The sequence below is a fragment of the Rhamphochromis sp. 'chilingali' genome (genome assembly GCF_963969265.1).
Source record: "Rhamphochromis sp. 'chilingali' genome assembly, chromosome: 1".
Taxonomy (NCBI): domain Eukaryota; kingdom Metazoa; phylum Chordata; class Actinopteri; order Cichliformes; family Cichlidae; genus Rhamphochromis; species Rhamphochromis sp. 'chilingali'.
This window is the reverse complement of record NC_137929.1, coordinates 33,228,587-33,246,297: the sequence shown is the minus strand read 5'-3', so window position 1 is coordinate 33,246,297 and position 17,711 is coordinate 33,228,587. Positions and strand designations below refer to the sequence as shown.

General features: G+C 44.6%; 1 protein-coding gene across 1 annotated transcript in view; it reads right to left on the bottom strand.

Annotated features, from left to right (window-relative positions):
- arap2 (ArfGAP with RhoGAP domain, ankyrin repeat and PH domain 2) overlaps positions 1 to 17,711 on the bottom strand; it is a 176,588-nt gene that overhangs the window by 123,116 nt on the left and 35,761 nt on the right. The window contains exon 9 of the mRNA XM_080874158.1: positions 10,626 to 10,819. Within this exon, the coding sequence (XP_080730284.1) occupies positions 10,626 to 10,819 (194 nt within the window). The remainder of the gene's footprint in view (positions 1 to 10,625; positions 10,820 to 17,711) is intronic.

Sequence of the window (17,711 nt, the reverse complement as noted above, 5' to 3'; positions counted from 1 at the left end):
TAGAAGGCAGGAGAATAAACCAGCTGTTCTCCACAGAACCAGCAAAGGTGTACTCTCAGTGGCAAGGGAACAATAAGAGAACAGCACCACCAAGGCTGGAGACCGAGCAATACTGGAAGAGCATATGGGAGAAGGACGCAACCCATAACGGCAATGCTCAGTGGCTAGTGGATCTGAGGGCAGACCACAGCAACCTCCCCGAACAGGATCCAGTAACCATCACAGTGGCAGATATCCAAGAAAGGGTCTCCAGTATGAAGAGTTGGACAGCACCAGGGCCCGACATGGTTCACGCCTACTGGCTAAAGAAGCTGACTGCACTCCACGAGCGTCTAGCAGCACAAATGAACCAGCTGCTAGTTAACGAGAGACACCCGGAATGGCTAACCGAAGGTCGGACGGTCCTGATCCCCAAGGACCCCAAGAAGGGACCGGTCCCCTCCAACTACCGACCAATAACCTGCCTCAGTACTACATGGAAGCTCCTGTCAGGCATCATATCGGCTAAGATGAACAGGCACATGGGTCAATACATGAGCGGGACACAGAAAGGAATTGGCAAGAATACCAGAGGCGCAAAACACCAGCTACTGGTAGACAGAACAGTCAGCCGAGACTGCAAGACCAGACTGACCAACCTGTGCACTGCCTGGATTGATTACAAGAAGGCCTATGACTCAATGCCCCACAGCTGGATACTGGAATGCCTAGAATTGTACAAGATCAATGGGACCCTAAGAGCCTTCATCAGGAACTCAATGGGGATGTGGCGTACAACACTAGAGGCCAACTCCAAGCCCATAGCACAAGTCACCATCAAGTGCGGGATCTACCAAGGAGATGCTCTGTCCCCACTGCTATTCTGCATAGGCCTGAACCCCCTCAGTGAGATCATTAACAAGACTGGCTACGGATACCGACTACGGAACGGAGCAGTTGTCAGCCACCTCCTGTACATGGATGACATCAAGCTGTATGCCAAGAGTGAACGAGACATCGATTCACTGATCCACACTACCAGGCTATACAGCAATGACATTGGAATGTCGTTCGGACTGGAGAAGTGTAGTCGGATGGTAACAAAGAGAGGGAAGGTAGTCAGAACTGAGGGGATTGAACTACCAGAAGGCAACATTGCAGACATAGAGGACAGTTACAAGTACCTGGGGATCCCGCAGGCGAATGGGAACCATGAAGAGGCCGCTAGAAAAGCTGCAACCACCAAGTACCTGCAGAGGGTCAGGCAAGTCCTGAGGAGTCAGCTGAATGGTAAGAACAAGATCCGGGCCATCAACACCTATGCCCTGCCCGTGATCAGGTACCCTGCTGGGGTAATAGGCTGGCCAAAGGAGGAGATAGAAGCCACTGACATAAAGACAAGAAAGCTCCTTACCATGCATGGAGGGTTTCACCCCAAGTCCAGCACCCTGAGGCTGTACGCTAAGCGGAAGGAAGGGGGCCGGGGACTGGTGAGTGTCAGCACCACAGTCCAGGATGAGACAACGAACATCCAAGAATACATTGGGAAGATGGCCCCAACTGACCGAGTGCTCAGTGAATACCTCAGGCAGCAGAAACCCAAGAAAGAGGAGGGAGATGAGGAACCATCATGGAAGGACAGGCCCCTGCACGGTATGTACCACCGGCAGATAGAGGGGGTGGCTGATATCCAGAAATCCTACCAGTGGCTGGACAAAGCTGGACTGAAAGACAGCACAGAGGCACTAATCATGGCAGCACAAGAACAAGCTCTGAGCACAAGATCCATAGAGGCTGGGGTCTATCACACCAGGCAAGACCCCAGGTGCAGGCTGTGTAAAGATGCCCCAGAGACAATCCAGCACATAACAACAGGGTGCAAGATGCTAGCAGGCAAGGCATACATGGAACGCCATAACCAAGTGGCCGGCATAGTGTACAGGAACATCTGTGCCGAGTATAACCTGGAAGTCCCGAAGTCAAAATGGGAGATGCCCCCAAGGGTGGTGGAGAATGACCGAGCTAAGATCCTGTGGGACTTCCAGATACAGACGGACAAAATGGTGGTGGCTAACCAACCGGACATAGTGGTGGTAGATAAACAGAAGAAGACGGCCGTAGTGATCGATGTAGCGGTTCCGAATGACAGCAATATCAGGAAGAAGGAACACGAGAAGCTGGAGAAATACCAAGGGCTCAGAGAAGAGCTCGAGAGGATGTGGAGGGTGAAGGTAACGGTGGTCCCCATGGTAATCGGAGCACTAGGTGCGGTGACTCCCAAGCTAGGCGAGTGGCTCCAGCAGATCCCGGGAACAACATCGGAGATCTCTGTCCAGAAGAGCGCAGTCCTGGGAACAGCTAAGATACTGCGCAGGACCCTCAAGCTCCCAGGCCTCTGGTAGAGGACCCGAGCTTGAAGGATAAACCGCCCGCAGGGGCGTGCTGGGTGTTTTTTTTTATATATATACACACACACACACACACACACACACACACACACACACACACACACACACACACACACACACACACACATATATATAAATACAGAGACAATATAAATAAAATATACGAAGGGGATAAATAGAATAAATAGGAATAAAAATAAAAATACAAGTGAATTACACATTTCAAGTATTGAGTCTATTGCACTGTTGACTATTTACAAAAGTATTGCACAAAAGGTATTGCACAGTGAGGTGAAGAGGCACTACAGCTTAGTTGTTCCCTCCTTTGTCCTCCTGTTTCCCCTCCCTCTCCCCTCCAGGGAGGAGTTAAACAGTCTGATGGCGTGTGGGACAAAGGAGTTTTTAAGTCTGTTAGTTCTTGTCTTTGGGAGAAGCAACCTGTCACTGAACAGACTCTTCTGGTTGTTAATGGCCGTGTGCAGAGGATGTCTGGCATTGTCCATAATGTCCATCAGTATGTATAAGGCTTAAATAATTCCTCAAGCAGATACTGTATCTCTGCTTGAGATTGGAGTCTACAAATTTTTTTAAAGGAAAGTCTGTGTTACAAACTGGGATCAAAAAGTTTGCAAGACACCAGAATGTACCAGGCAGGTTTGCTTAATAAAAGATACTATGGAGTTTTCAGAGCTCCACTCAAAGGGACCAAAAATAAAGATATCTTGACTGACCATTCCTTTTTAAAATCCGTCTCTCAAATGTAATACTGAATCAGTAGTTCTCATTTGAAGATTTCAAATGTTCACCAGAAATGCTGCTACTATATCCATTCATCAACCCTCCAGAGGATTTCAACACTGCCAACAACTACACCCTTTGCATCGAGTAGTGATTTAAAAACAGCAAAAAGCAAGAATGCACCAGATTGTAAAAAATTCAATTGATCACTCAGCAATTATGAAGTAATGCAGAAAGCTGGAGGTAAAGCCGCAGCATTTTAAAAGACTACTTCAGCATTGTATATGTGCGCTGGGATCCAGCCGGCACCTCAGGGTGAATCTGAATTGTAGTTTTAGCTGTAGTTTTGTATTTTGAGTATTCTGACTGTAAATAGTTACTCCATCAAAACATCACAAAAGTACAGCCTGAAACCTCTGGGTGTATTTAGACAAGTACTTTTATGACTGCTTTAGTCACGTTGTGGAGGTAAGCATCAACGACACAGAGCTCTCAGTTCTCACTCCTTCTTTATTCGTCTCCAACATCAACTGCGCATATCGCGCCACAATACACAAGAACACACTTCCTATACACTGAGTGTGAGTGGAGCCCTCTACTGGTCCACCACACATGCCCCCCCCCGAACACCCAGCAGAACTAGTCCAGGACCCGGGGCTTAAGCAAACGGCCGGAACGGCTGAACTGGGGGGGTGGGGAATTGACAGAGGGCAACCCAGCCCGGGAGCGAGGCTGGCACTGGCGGTCAGAAAAAGCTGCAGACGACTCTGACTCCGTTGATTTTGGGTCGCTCCTGGGGGGAAAAACAGAATCCATCAGCCCGGTGGCACCTGATCCTCCTGCATAACATGTGCAGGCTTAAGTCTGTCAACAGAGACAACCTCCTGCCGACCGCCAAAGTCCAAAATGAAATGTTTGTTGCCTGGTTTAAGAACCCTGTATGGCGGACGCAGCGGAGTCCTATGGGCATTGTGCCTGACGAAAACGAAACGAGCAGAGTCCAACGAACTCGGAACAAAAGTGTCAGGCAGGCAGTGGTGCACAGGACCTTGGGGGGCGAAAAGGCAACAAAGAGGTATCGAAACATGGGGGAGGGCTCTCAGGTAAGAATTCCCCGGGGACCTGGAGAGGCTGGCCGAGGACCAGTTCAGCCGGGGAAACCCCGAGGTCTTCTTTAACCGCGCTACGCAATCCCAGCAAAACCAACGGAAGACGGTCGACCCATTCGCCACTTGTTAAGGAAGCCCGGAGCGCGGCCTTAAGTGACCGGTGAAACCTTTCGCACATCCCATTAGCTTGCGGGTGGTATGCTGTGGTGCGGTGGACCTTGACTCCCAGGCCGTCAGCCATAGCAGACCGAAGTTCAGAAACAAACTGGGGGCCCCTGTCTGAGGTAATGTCAGTAGGAGGCCCGAAACGTGAAACCCACGTTGACAAAAATGCCCTGGCCACCGTCACCGCTGTCGTGGACGCCAGGGGTACCGCCTCCGGCCACCTGGTCGTGCGGTCCACCACAGTCAAAAAGTGCGTGAAACCCTGTGACTGCGGCAAGGGACCAACCAGGTCCACATGAACGTGATCGAAACGCCTACCCGGGACACGGAAAGGTTCGAGGGGTGCCTGTGTGTGCCGGTGGATTTTCGAGCGATGGCATGGCAGGCAGCGACGCGCTCTGTCGTCAAAACGCTGATGGTAGAAACAGATGCTCTGTCCGCGGTGCCGGCGTGTAGCAATCCCTGCCGTCAGCAAGGGGGCGGATACTGGTGGAGGCATGGAAGGTGCCGCCGGCGAGTCCGTAGCCAGGGCGTGAACGTCGAAAGTGCGGCTAGCCAGGAAAATGCAATCCGCTTCTTCAGCCAGGGAGCGATAATCCTTTGCAGGCAGAAGTGGGGAGTTTGCGAGGACAGCTCTCACGGCAGCCGGTAGTTGGCGGAGGAAGAGGTGGGCGAAGAGGAAACCACCGTCATCCGGCCCGATCAACGATAGCATGTTCTCCATGAGCTCGAGCGCGGTACCGCCACCCAAGCCTGACAGGTTGAGGTGCTTTTCGGCTCGTCCAGTGTCGGAGAGGGCATAGCGCCGAAGAAGCAGCTCTTTGAGGGCGGCATATTTCCCTTGGGCAGGTGGGTCCCGGAGGAGCGCCATCGCGCGACGGATGGCCAGCGGGTCGAGCGAGGCCACTACATGGTGATACTTCGTGTCGTCAGCCGAGATGCTGCGAAGGGCGAACTGAGCCTCCACGTGTACAAACCATGACGGGGGGTCATGGAGCCAAAAGTCCGGTAGTTTCAGCGCCACAGTGAACGTAGCTGCAACAGGAGGCGGAGGTCCCGCGGCCGCTGATGCATCCATAACGTTATCTGCGGCTCGTTGCATGCTCGAGTCAGGGGTCACCAATGTGGAGGTAAGCATCAACGACACAGAGTTCTCAGTTCTCACTCCTTCTTTATTCGTCTCCAACATCAACTGCGCATATCGCGCCACAATACACAGGAACACACTTCCTATACACTGGGTGTGAGTGGAGCCCTCTAGTGGTCCACCACAACGTCTTCAATTAGTGCATTTTTATCTGGGAGTAAAACAGGCTAAAAATAAAACATAAATGCACAAAAAGTAAAAACATTAAAAAGTGTTTTCTAGAAAATACATTAATTAAAAAAGCACATTTTAATCTTCCATACAAGCCATCTCTCTCTCTCTGCTTCTAATGTATTCACTCATTAAAGAACAAACAGGTTGGGTGCTAATTCTCTCAGCATCTGAGATTCGGTAATGATGAGTGTAAACAGATGAAAACTGCTACAGTTTAAGGGGTCACGTCAACAATATGCTAACAGTACAAGTCTCACCGCCACTGGAACAAACAGTGGTAGGTATTTTTGTCCTGCCACTGTTTGGACCATAACAAACTTATCTCAGTGTATCACCTTTGAATAGGGCCAACTTCTCTTATTCTCTGCTTAGCTCTCCTCCTTCCCCGTCTTGCGGTTCTGCATTAAACACTCGCATAAATATGCGATCGGATGAGGTGCTGCAGTTGGGAGAATCCTTGCATGCTAATAACACTGAAACAATAACACTGTGACACCTGTCTGCTCCTGACAGCTTGCATTCAATCGGATGAAACTGCAGTTGCACGGAGACAAGTGTGGGCTTCGACTCGCATCCGCAAATTAACAACGCTGACAGCCATCAATAGCAGACATATGGACAGATGGTCAGAAGTGTAAGAATTTCAGCAGGCGATACACTTGTCTGTCTGCAACTCTCTCTCTCTTTCCTTCTTTATAAATCCGCCTTTGTCTCACTCTTCAAATGTTTTCCAAACGCTGTATGCGAAAATGTCATCCAAAACAATTAATGAGCAAAAACAATAAGCAGAACATACTTTGAAGAGAAAACAATCGAAAGAATCATAGTGCACATGCTAGCTCCAATATGTCTGTATGGCTAAAAATATGTGGATGTACTTATCCTCCAAAATGCCGTGAACCTGCCACGCGTGCCTGTTATGTGAGAATTTTAATTAGACTTAGACAAACAAATAAACCCCGACACATGCACTCAATAACATACTAATCATATGAATGCCAATTAAAATATCTGAATGAGTGTTTAGTTATCGCCTCAAAGGTCCCCACACTCGATAAACCTGCAAATTTAAAGCAATCACTAACATCCACTGAGGCACTATGTGGATGTTAAAGATAACATACAAACACTAGATTTTTCCTTCTGCTAATTATTTACCAGAATTTATTTATGTAACACTTTAAAAACAACACATGGCCAACCAAAGTGTTGTGCAGCAGAAATATAAAAAGTACAATGAGAACAATAAATACAATAAATAAAGTTACCCACTGAGCGAGTTTTTAACCTGGATTTAAAGAGCACCACTGAATAGGGCTGGGCCATATTATACCGTTCACGGTAATACCGGTATAATGTTAGGCAACGATAGGAAAATGAAATATCGCGATAGAATGGGAGTAAAACGCGCATGCGCAGTGCCTTTGTTTTCATACGCACATGGCCGATTGTTGAGTGAAACAAATGAACCAGAATTGGTTTGTAAAAATGGTGCAACTTCAGTGATGTGGAACTGGTTTGGTGTTTGTCCGTCAGATACACAACAAAGCACGTTTTTTGGCAGAACATGCAAGCGGCCGTCGTTATTGTCGTATTTGTCGGACTAAGATGCTCTTAAATCTGGGAGTAATCTGGGACCTAAACTCTGTATGCTTCAGGTCAAACAACACTGCAGCATCACTGAGAGTTAAAAGCTGTCTAAATTCTTTCATCTTTAATAAAACGATCAGCATTGCTGCTTTACCAGGTGTAACTATAAAGTTTAACTTCCAGGCATCCATGAAAACAAAAGTTATTACATTTAACGGAGTTAGAAGTTAGCAGGAAGCTAGCGAAGTTAGCTCGCTAGTTTCGCTAGTTACCTAAGCATGATATAGCATGTTCTGACTGAGAGATTTCTGAAAAAATTCAAACGTACAGCTCTGTTATCACTTCCAACATAAATGAAGACAGGAAACTAAACAGCAGTGACGTTTGTAGGGTTACTGAAGTTGGGCTAGCTGGTATGTCACTACCCGATCCGTACCGGAAACCCGATCAGTACCCCGCATGCGCAAATCTTACGTCACTTCCTCTCTTTGCCAACATTGCGACATTCAATATATTTGAATGATACGGTTAGCGCCCAGTTAGCTCCTAGCATTTCTCAACAGCTCTGCCTCCTTTTCGACTGCCCGGGACATTTAAACAATGGATAATCCGTATACAAAGAAATTCATGCTTTTCTCCTCAACAGAGAGTGTCCCCCGATTGATCAACAGCACCGTAAAATAAGAAGAATGGCGCCTAATTACAGAGTTAATAATGCAGACTTTGTAATATCTCACGTGTAGATTCATCAGCCAGATGAAGTGTTTACTGACAATTGACAGTGATAGCGGACATCATCATCACTATTCCAACAATCCTCTCCTCACAGACAAGCATAAACACACTCGACTATCGCTAAATCAAATTTAACACACGTTTGTAATGACGCTAATTCAGTTTATAATAGGGTTTATTCGCTCGGTCAGCAGGTGGCGGTATCCTCGTACACTGGGGAGTACACTGCCATTAAATGAACAGAAGAAGAAGAAAACATCTGCACATGCGCGGTACGGCTCGGGTAGACCCGATTTGTACGGTCAGACTTTACACATGCGCAGTAAGGATCGGGGAGTCCTGATCCGTAACTTTCTTTTTATTTTTCGTTTTTGTCTACATTGTACTGAAATGCTTCATTATTGCAAACATTTTAAGATATACTTGTTATTCTTAACATCAGACAGATACTCTGACCCAGAACTATCGTAAAACGCTACGACCGGAAGTAGAAACCTTTCGCGCATGCGGGGTACCGATCGGGTTTCCGGTACGGATCGGGTAGTGACATGGTATATAATGATGTGCTACGTGATCGCTAGCGACACAGCTATGTTAGCATAACATAAACAGTGAAGCTGGAGGACAAACACTAACACTTTTTCACTTATAAAAGTTAACATTCCTGATAGTTAGAGACAAATGCAATCGCATGGCAGGGTGCTGTAAACGGACCAAACTTCAGTCAGGAGAACAACTGAGATAATCCATCCACAATACGAGGTTAGTCATTAATATACTGCAACAACATGGGAATAGAGCAGCTGTGATAGAATACAGCATTAATGAATCAATGGTACAGAAGTGGAGGAAGCAAGAAGAATGAGTTTAAGAAAGTTTGATTTATCTGACTGCTTTGTTTCGCTTAATGTGCCTTATAATCCCGTGCACCTTATGGTCCAAAAAATACGTACTGCGCACTGCAGTTTAATGTTGCAAAGCACCTCTTTTTAACTTCAGTGGATATTATACATGGTTATGCTCAGGATATGTCAGCCCATTTCTACTGGAAATGCCTTTTGGTTAAACTTTCAGCAAGGAATTTGCATTTGCACTGTTACATTTTTATAAAGCTTTAATGTACATAAAAACCAGCTTCTTGTTTAAGTGAAAATAAATGGAAGGTTGTCTTTTTGCGCTAGTAATGTTGTGGAGTTGTATTTTGTCTCGCATCAATTATATTGTCAGTTATATCGTTATCGCAAATTTTCAAATATATATCGTGATAAATATTTTTGGCCATATCGCCCTGCTCTACCACTGAAGTAGATTTGCCTAAAGAGGCCATATTTTACATAGTAAATATTACATAGACTGTATATAAAAGATGGACTTAGCCATCTTTACCAATGGGTTAAACAAGGCTCTGTTCCCACATGGATTGATGACATGTGGGAACAGAGCACTTCAGCTGCATAAAGCGTGCTTTGCCTTGGTTGCTAGCAGGTTGCCATGGTAACTCATAGTTTGTATGGAAGACACCATCTTGTCTTTAAGCGCTCTCTCCGAGCTGCAGTGAAACTTGAAAGTGAGGCATGACAAACAGAATGTTGGCCTTTAAAGTCAAGGTTGTGCCTTATTGTTGCAACCACAACATTTCAACACGCGCAACTTCTACTTTGAAGGCGAACGTCCAGTATGCATCACACTTTCACAGTTTCACTACCACTCGTTTGCACGCGTTTGCAGACAAGTCGGCATTTTTCATGCTAACTACAGGTAACTGCGGTAACCTACTAGCAACCAAAGCGTATTCATAGTGAGGTTTTCAGTGTGGCACCTTATTTCTCTATGCAGCCAGATTCCTGCTAATGAATGAGTGCATTCTGTCCCATTGAAACTGCTGGTGATGAGGAGACTGCAGACTGGTCACTAAGTCTACAAGCCTGATGCTTTACGAAGCCTCAAACTAAACATTTTCGCCTTAGCTATCATTCTGTTTCAAAACTTGATGTTACAAGCAGAGGGTGGAGCTGACTGAGAAACCAAAAACACTTACATGAAAGCCACAATTCACAACCTAAATGTCATGGTGCATTCAAAAAGACTCATAACTATTGCTTGAACTCAAATGTATCAACTACTCAAGTGAGTATTTGAGACGTTTTCCAACATACTTTCATACAACCATGTAAACAGAATTATTGCCCTCTGCTGGACATTTAAAAGAACACAGGCTTAAGACATTTCAGCATCTGCTTCTATTTTCAATTTTCAGCTACATGCACAACACGTCAACTTTAACTTCCCTACATTCTTCGTCTTGTATCATTTCTTCTTCAGCCCGTTGTGGCTGTGATCGAGCTTTGGGTCAACGTGGCTATAAGCAGTCTTTCCAGAGAGCCCAATGCATCTCAGTGTACCCTAAAGCAATTTCAAGCAAATATATTTACTTTATGCACATTACACATTCAAGAGCATTTCCACATCTGCCACCACTGCTTCAGATAGGCTCTCATCTTCCCCTTTTAAAAACAAAAAACCCAAAAAACAGGAAGCTGTCATTCTGTAGAGAGGAAGTCCCGACGGTGTTGGAAGTACCTGTTCTGTTTTGCAGAGCCTGACTTTACTCCCCGCCAGGGACACCAGCACTCTGCCTTTGTAACCGCGGAGCTCCAGCAAGCCTCGCTTGTTTGTGGAGGAGGCGTGAGGGAGGGTGCCGGAGCGCTTCTGGGAGCCACAGGCGGGGGGGCGCGTGGCCGTCTGTAGAGTTTCCATCCACTCCTGGCGCTCCCCTGTGGACACGTGCATGAGTGAGAGACAGATACGAGAGAAAAAGGGAGGCAGATGGTGCATGTGGATACAAGTGTGAGCGTGTAAAGGAGTGAATACAAGAGGGAAGGAAATCAAGAAAAGCCAGGGAGAGAACCAGACAAAAAGAGATCAGGGCATCCTAAAGTCTTTGAATCATAGTGTTAACTCATCATTTTTGCATTTGTTCTGTGAGCTACATTGGCTCCTAAACCTCCGCTGCATACTGATACAGAAAACTCCAGCCTGAAAGGAAAAGTAATTGAAACACAGGATGAGCTACAATTGGTGAAAATTAACTCAGCCGCTGGAAGGAGAAAAAAAACCCACTATCCTGCAAAGCTGAAAAGTGCTAGCAGTGGAGATACAGATAGCTGCTTCTCAGAGATTTGCAAGCCTCAAGCAAAATGTGGCAGGGATAATTTCAGTCAAGACAACACCTAATTAAAATATACGATAAAAAGGTTTTAACGAGAAGCAGCCACACTTCTCTGAATACTCTAATTTGTCTCAAGTTTGGAAGAAAACAAAGAAAGTCACAAAGAGGAGTGACTATATTTCACAGAGCAGCTTATCTTGGCTTTAAGAGTATCGCTTCTTCTGAAATTCTTATTTTGGGGTTCAAATTGTTCGTCGATGTCCAAATCCTTATCTACTGCCGCTCAGGCGTTTCAAACGCTCCGTTTCATGAAATGTGATAACCACTTTAAGTTATTAATATCTTCAAAAAAACAAAAAAAGCTGCCATGTCATTGCATCAAAGAGAGACTTAAGAGGTTGTTACTTCCACATGCTGACCACTTTTAATGAACAGCAGCTACTGCTACGTTAAGATGATGAACGACTTTGTTGAGGAGAGCTCTGGATGAACAAATGCCAAACATAAATGAACACAAGCAAACGGGCCAAAAGTCCTCCACAAGCAAGTGAGACAGTGATAAAGTCATGCAGAAAACTAGTATTTCCAGTAAATTCATGTCATTGCTACTAAAAGTGGGGCGCACTTTTTCACAGGATTGCAGGATATAGGAGTCCTATAGCAGCAGATAAACACATTAATCAGTCAATTTCTTATATTTCTTGCTGTTTGGGGATTTGATAAAACCACAAAAGAAGACATTGCAGATTGTCTCGCAGCACAACGCAAACAAAGGAATCTAAAGCTTTACAGGCCTTAGACTCTTCGGGTAGCTATCATTAGACAATTGCTGCTGGAAAGACGGGTTTAGCAAACAGTCAATTGTCCCATCAATGGCACATCTAACGCAGTTTGGAGTCTTCAAGCAGTGTCCTTGAGCGGGACAGGACTTACTGTAAATCCCCCTGGATTACTGTGCAGATAAATGGCTCAAACATAGTGTGCTCCATCATGTTCCGCACAGGGTTTACATTCAAAAGATGTATTCGAAAGGCCTCTCAGATATCTTCCTCTGCAACTTTTCAAGCAAACATAAAAGCAGACATGAAGCACACGCTGTAAAGCCCATCCCTCCACCGCCCAAGACACGGTGCTATCAAAGCCCGCAAAGTGGAAACACAAGAAATACCAAAGGACTGTAAACACACACAAAGACTCGCATCACAGGTCCAAAGCAGAACCCACAGCGGTAGCTGTTCTACACAAGCCGGAATAAGAAATGCATTTAAAAAACTCTATAAGCTGATATGAACACTATGCAAGCAGCAATGCTGTCCTCTAAAAAAGAATTTATAAGTTACTGTATGTTTTTGAAATATAAATATCCTCCAAGTGAAAATGTGCAAAGCATCAACTCATCATACGAAAAGCAAAAAAGCAAAAAGCAGCACTGACAGCATGACAGTTTATCGGAATATAATATGATTAAATGATGCTCTCAGAATAACCACAAACATTTGTGTGTGGTCACAAAGGGGGCGTCACACCGCCCCTTTCAGGAAATGTATTTTTGGATACCTCACGCATGGGTTTAATGTGCTTTGCTCAAATGTTCAGGATGAAGAAACACCTTCGCTTGGTGTAACATCCTCTCGGCTTGCTTTTTTTCATCCGTTACATTTCTTTGCTAAGAACAGGAAGGAAACTGCACGAATCGTGATATGAAAGTTATTGCAACTGGAAATGCAGACTAATGAAAATGCTTGAAAGAGGTTAACAAACTGCTGTAGCATGCCAATGAACGAATTTTATTGATTTCCTTGATGGGAAAATTCATCTTTTTCCCTTTTTTGCCACATCTCGTTTTTTAAAAAGTAGAATAGCCTGGAGCTAGCGGGGACTCAGTGTCTCCCTTGAAGAATGTCAAAGTGAACAGAAATCCAAAGAAGAACAGCGTGTGCTGAACCAGTGAAGGAGAGGAGGCTCACTGACATCTCACTGTTTGGATGACTAAAATTCATCTAAACATACAATTTTTTAAAAATAATTCAAAAAACATAAGCTGCCATATATCCCATACATAAAGTGTAATATTTCAAGCCTTTTTATTGTTTATTTTTGATGATTTAGGCCTAAAAACGTATGAAAATCAGAAATCCTGTATCTCAAATTATTAGAGTTTGAGTAAATTAAATATTGTGAATGTCTCAGTCTAATTCAGCACTCGCAACCAATCATAATCACAGAAAAGACTGCTGATTTGGACAGCATTTGTCCAAATGACACGTATCAACACCCTTCACACCAAGGGTAAGCTATGGGGGGGTCACTGCTGAAGAGGCTGGCTGTTCACAGAGAGCTGTACTGAACCATAGTAATTACAAGTTAACTTGAAGCGAAACATGGGGTGAGAAAAGCTGCAAAAGCAGCAGGGATGACTATAGCCTCGAGAGGACCGCCGAATAAAGTTGATTCGAGAACTCGGAAGAGATTTATGCCGAGTGGACTGAGGCTGGAGTCAGTGCATCAAGAGCCTCCATGAGGGAAATCTTCAGGAAAACGACTGTAACTGTTACAAGTGAGGTGCTGTGTCATCTGCTGGTGTTGGTGGCATTTGGTCAACTGTGTCAGTCAGCGCAGCAAGCGTATACCAGGAGGTTTTAGAGCCAGCCATGCTTTCATCTGCTGAAGAACTTTATGGAGATCCTGATTTCCTTTTCCAGCAGGACTTGGCACCTGCCCAGAGAGCTTGTGCTCAAATGGCCAGCCAAGTCACATGACCCTAACCTTACAGAGGTTATATGAGGTTCAGGTTCAGGTTGGTACTTGACAGTACCTCACAGAAAAGCTGTGAGGTACTGTCAAGCAGAACATAAGAAACACCAGAACCAAAAACATAGATGAGCTGAAGGACACTATCACAACAACCTGGATGGTATAACTCAAGTTGGACTTGAAACATCGGTTTTTTTTTTTTGATTGATTGATTGATTGATTGATTGATTTAACATTTAGAGATACTGGATTTTCACAAATAGTACATACAACAACCAAAAAAAGTGATTTGCAACCATGTTAATAGAGCCTGACACATTTATTACCTGATGTATCGTATCGGCCAATAGTAGCTATTTAGTTTCAAAACTGCACACTGGAGGATACTCTGCAACTTCTCAGTTAGAAACACACAACAATCGATTGATGTAAACGAGTACATAAACACACAAAAAATATACAGAGAAATCCCCCCCACCCCAAAAAAACAGATCTTTTGATTTTTATATCAAAAGATCGATATCAGAGTTTAACACCGATATCAGATTTTTGATATCGGTGTTAAAAAGGACAGGCTCTACAAGATACAAAAGAACAGTTAAGTAAAAGTGATACAAAAGATTGATACAAAAAGGAAGGCACTGATAACTTGAGATTTACACACAAAGGACAAAAAGTGAGATACAGTGGTCCCTCGTTTATCGCACGACTTGCGTTCCAAAAATAACCCGCGACAGGCATGAACATGTTCACACTTTTCTCTCTTGTTTAAACGCTCTCAAAGTTCAAGCCTTCTAGAAAAATAAGTCTTATATAGAATGAAACCAGACACACCTGCGGTTGCCTTTAAGGGTGCAAAACGTTTCGTGGACATTGTTGTGTTTGTTGGGGAGAAAACTTACAAACACACAGTGCAGCACTTCAGAGTCACACTGCTAGAGATCGAAGATTTATGTAAATTTGACAAGCTGAACGCACTCTGCACTGTACAGGAGACACGGCACGAGATTGATTGACAATGGTCTACAGCCAATTAGGATGTAGAACACTATGCGCTGTAAAAAAAACAAAAAAAACCCAAAAAAAAACATGGAAAAGTGCACAAAAAAATCAGCGAAACAGCGAGGCCACGAAAGTTGAACCGCGTTATGGCGAGGGACCACTGTAAACCTTTTGCTAAAAGTATGGGCAAGCAGGAAGTTTGTTGGCTAAAACAGTGTTCGGCTCATCTATAGTTTACTTGGGTCACTATTGACAGTTGGTAAATGGAGTAGTAACTGATAGCAGATGCATTCTTGAGACATTTTTGCCAACCATGACTGATAAATGGTACAGTGAAAGTAGTCCAGTTTAAAGAAAGAGTTCAACTGTACACTTTTGAACATGAGGCACAGTGAAGATGAAGGGGTTCTTGAATCCATCTGACAGGGCTGTGGGTGTATGTCAGATGAAAAAGGTCAGTAACCACTGACACACACCATAGAGTGAGGCGTATGTGATGGAAAGACTGACACTAAAAATATTCTTCAAAACACGGAAGCTGGTCAGCGAACCACAAAGCCCACATACTTCCTTTTTCTGTTCAATCTAATTTGCTCAAACGAGCTCCAAGTTCATCTTAATCGTCAGAGCAAAATGTTTTTGGTACCCTCTCTTGTCACCAGATAAATCATTGTGGAGCATCGCCTTGCTCCGGAAATTTTAAAACGGACCGTTTTACACTCACGCCCATGCTCACATGACACAGTGCGCGCTCCTGTTCACGGCGTCTTGCTATTCCAGTCATCTCCAGGTGGCAGGATGGCAGAAAAGAAGACTGCCTGCATTTATGTCAGCAGTGCCGGTTTCTGAGTAAAAATCTAATTCACTCAAAGGAGACATCCTTAACATATAGTATATAATTTTAACAAAGTTCCTAAAGGCAACCATCAACACAACATTACATGAAAGCCGCTAAAACTACAGCTTGCCCACCCTCGCCCACCCACGCCCCAAGACGTCAGCGTGTACAAAAGAAAATTAGCCACCAAGGCCCAAACAGTGCATCAATTGCAATTTGTCTTGCTTATTTGTAGCATAAATAAACTAAAGAACCAATTTAAAAGCATAAAAACAGGCCTAATGACCTAATAACCCCAAAATATTCAAAACACAGTCGTTACAGATTTATTACGTGGGTGCAAATTAATTTAATATATCCAGAATTTTAATGATCACAGAAATTAGTTCGTATTTATAAAAACAACAAGGTGATTCTTCAAGGTCTTTTTTTTTTAAGGCAGACTACACCTCCATTTTTCTCCTTTCTGCTTTGACAGACTCAAATTTGAACTTGAGCTGCGTCACCCCCCAGAGTGACCTATCGGCGTGTCCTCCACACACACAGGAAGGGACCCGTCAATCATTTTTTTGGTCACCGTCAACCTGTCACCGTCATAAATTGACCTTAATCATCTTCTCGACTGTGACCTTCTGACCCTCCTGCAGCCTTTGTGGACGTGTCTCTCCTTGAATTTGCATGCAAACATACCCTCTCAGGTCTCTGGGCGTCCTCATCGTCGACAACCTTAACCGCCCCCCACTCGAGCACCAAAATACTGTATCTGCTGCCCGGTACCAATCCCAGCTCAGCCCCACCCTCAGACTCTTATGAATTCACAAGGAGCTGGTATCAATAATAAAAGGCCTGCTCAATTATTGACCGCCCTTTACATCACTTGGCTTTACGGTTCCCTTCCCATCTTGCTTTCTGACTTCCATTACCTGTCCTGCTCTCACTTATTTGCCTGTTCATTTATTCAGATGGGGGGGGGGGGGGGGGGGGGCTCCTTCCTCCTTCCCTCCACTTTCCGCTGGCCTCCTCGCCCAAGCTGTCAATCTGAGCGCAGGAGGGATGGTAGCAGAGGAGGAAGGTGAAAGTAACGGTGGCGTGCCTGTACGCCTTGCACGTTAGGATTTGTGTATGTTAATATTTGCCTCGCACAAGAACCTCGCAATGATTTTTTGCTCAGTGCACAAACACGGCATCACCTCTGCATGCACAGAACAACTGCCAGCCACTAAAAATCCAGCGGCCAAAACTAGTGCTTATTAAGGGATATATGCAAGGCCATCTATTTGAAAGAATATTCGACTTTTCATGGAGAGAGACGAGGGGAGAGGCAGATAATCCTCAGCGAAAGTGGATGAGATGAGAGCTAGGTCCACTCAGCGCTCAACAGAGATCTTAGAAGCCGCCCACGCGGTCTCCATCAGCAGGGATACAAAACAAAAGGGGAGGAAAACAAATAATAAAAGATACACAAAGCTGAGGGACTGTGGCCATTTTCTGTTTCTCTCCTTTTAATCATCTCAGTGCCCAAACTCACCAACACTGAACGAAACATTTCTATTATTATTTAGTGTTTAATCTACACATTTGCCACAAATTACGTCTTACACTCACATTCATCCTCAGTAAAAACTGTTTATGTTCATCAGAATCAAATTTCTGGCAAACGTATCCAAACTGTGGATTTTGTACATTCTGAATTATGTGACATTCAGTTCAAACTGATTTAAGTGACTTTGAATGTGGAGTGGTTGTTCGGTCCGAGTATTTCAGAAAGCAATGATCTGCTGGGATTTTCCCCACACAGCCATCTCTAGAGTTCACAGAGATTAGTCTGGACAAGAGAAAACTTCCAGTGGACAGCAGTTCTATCCATGAAAATGTCTTGCTGATGTTATTAATCTCTGGCTCT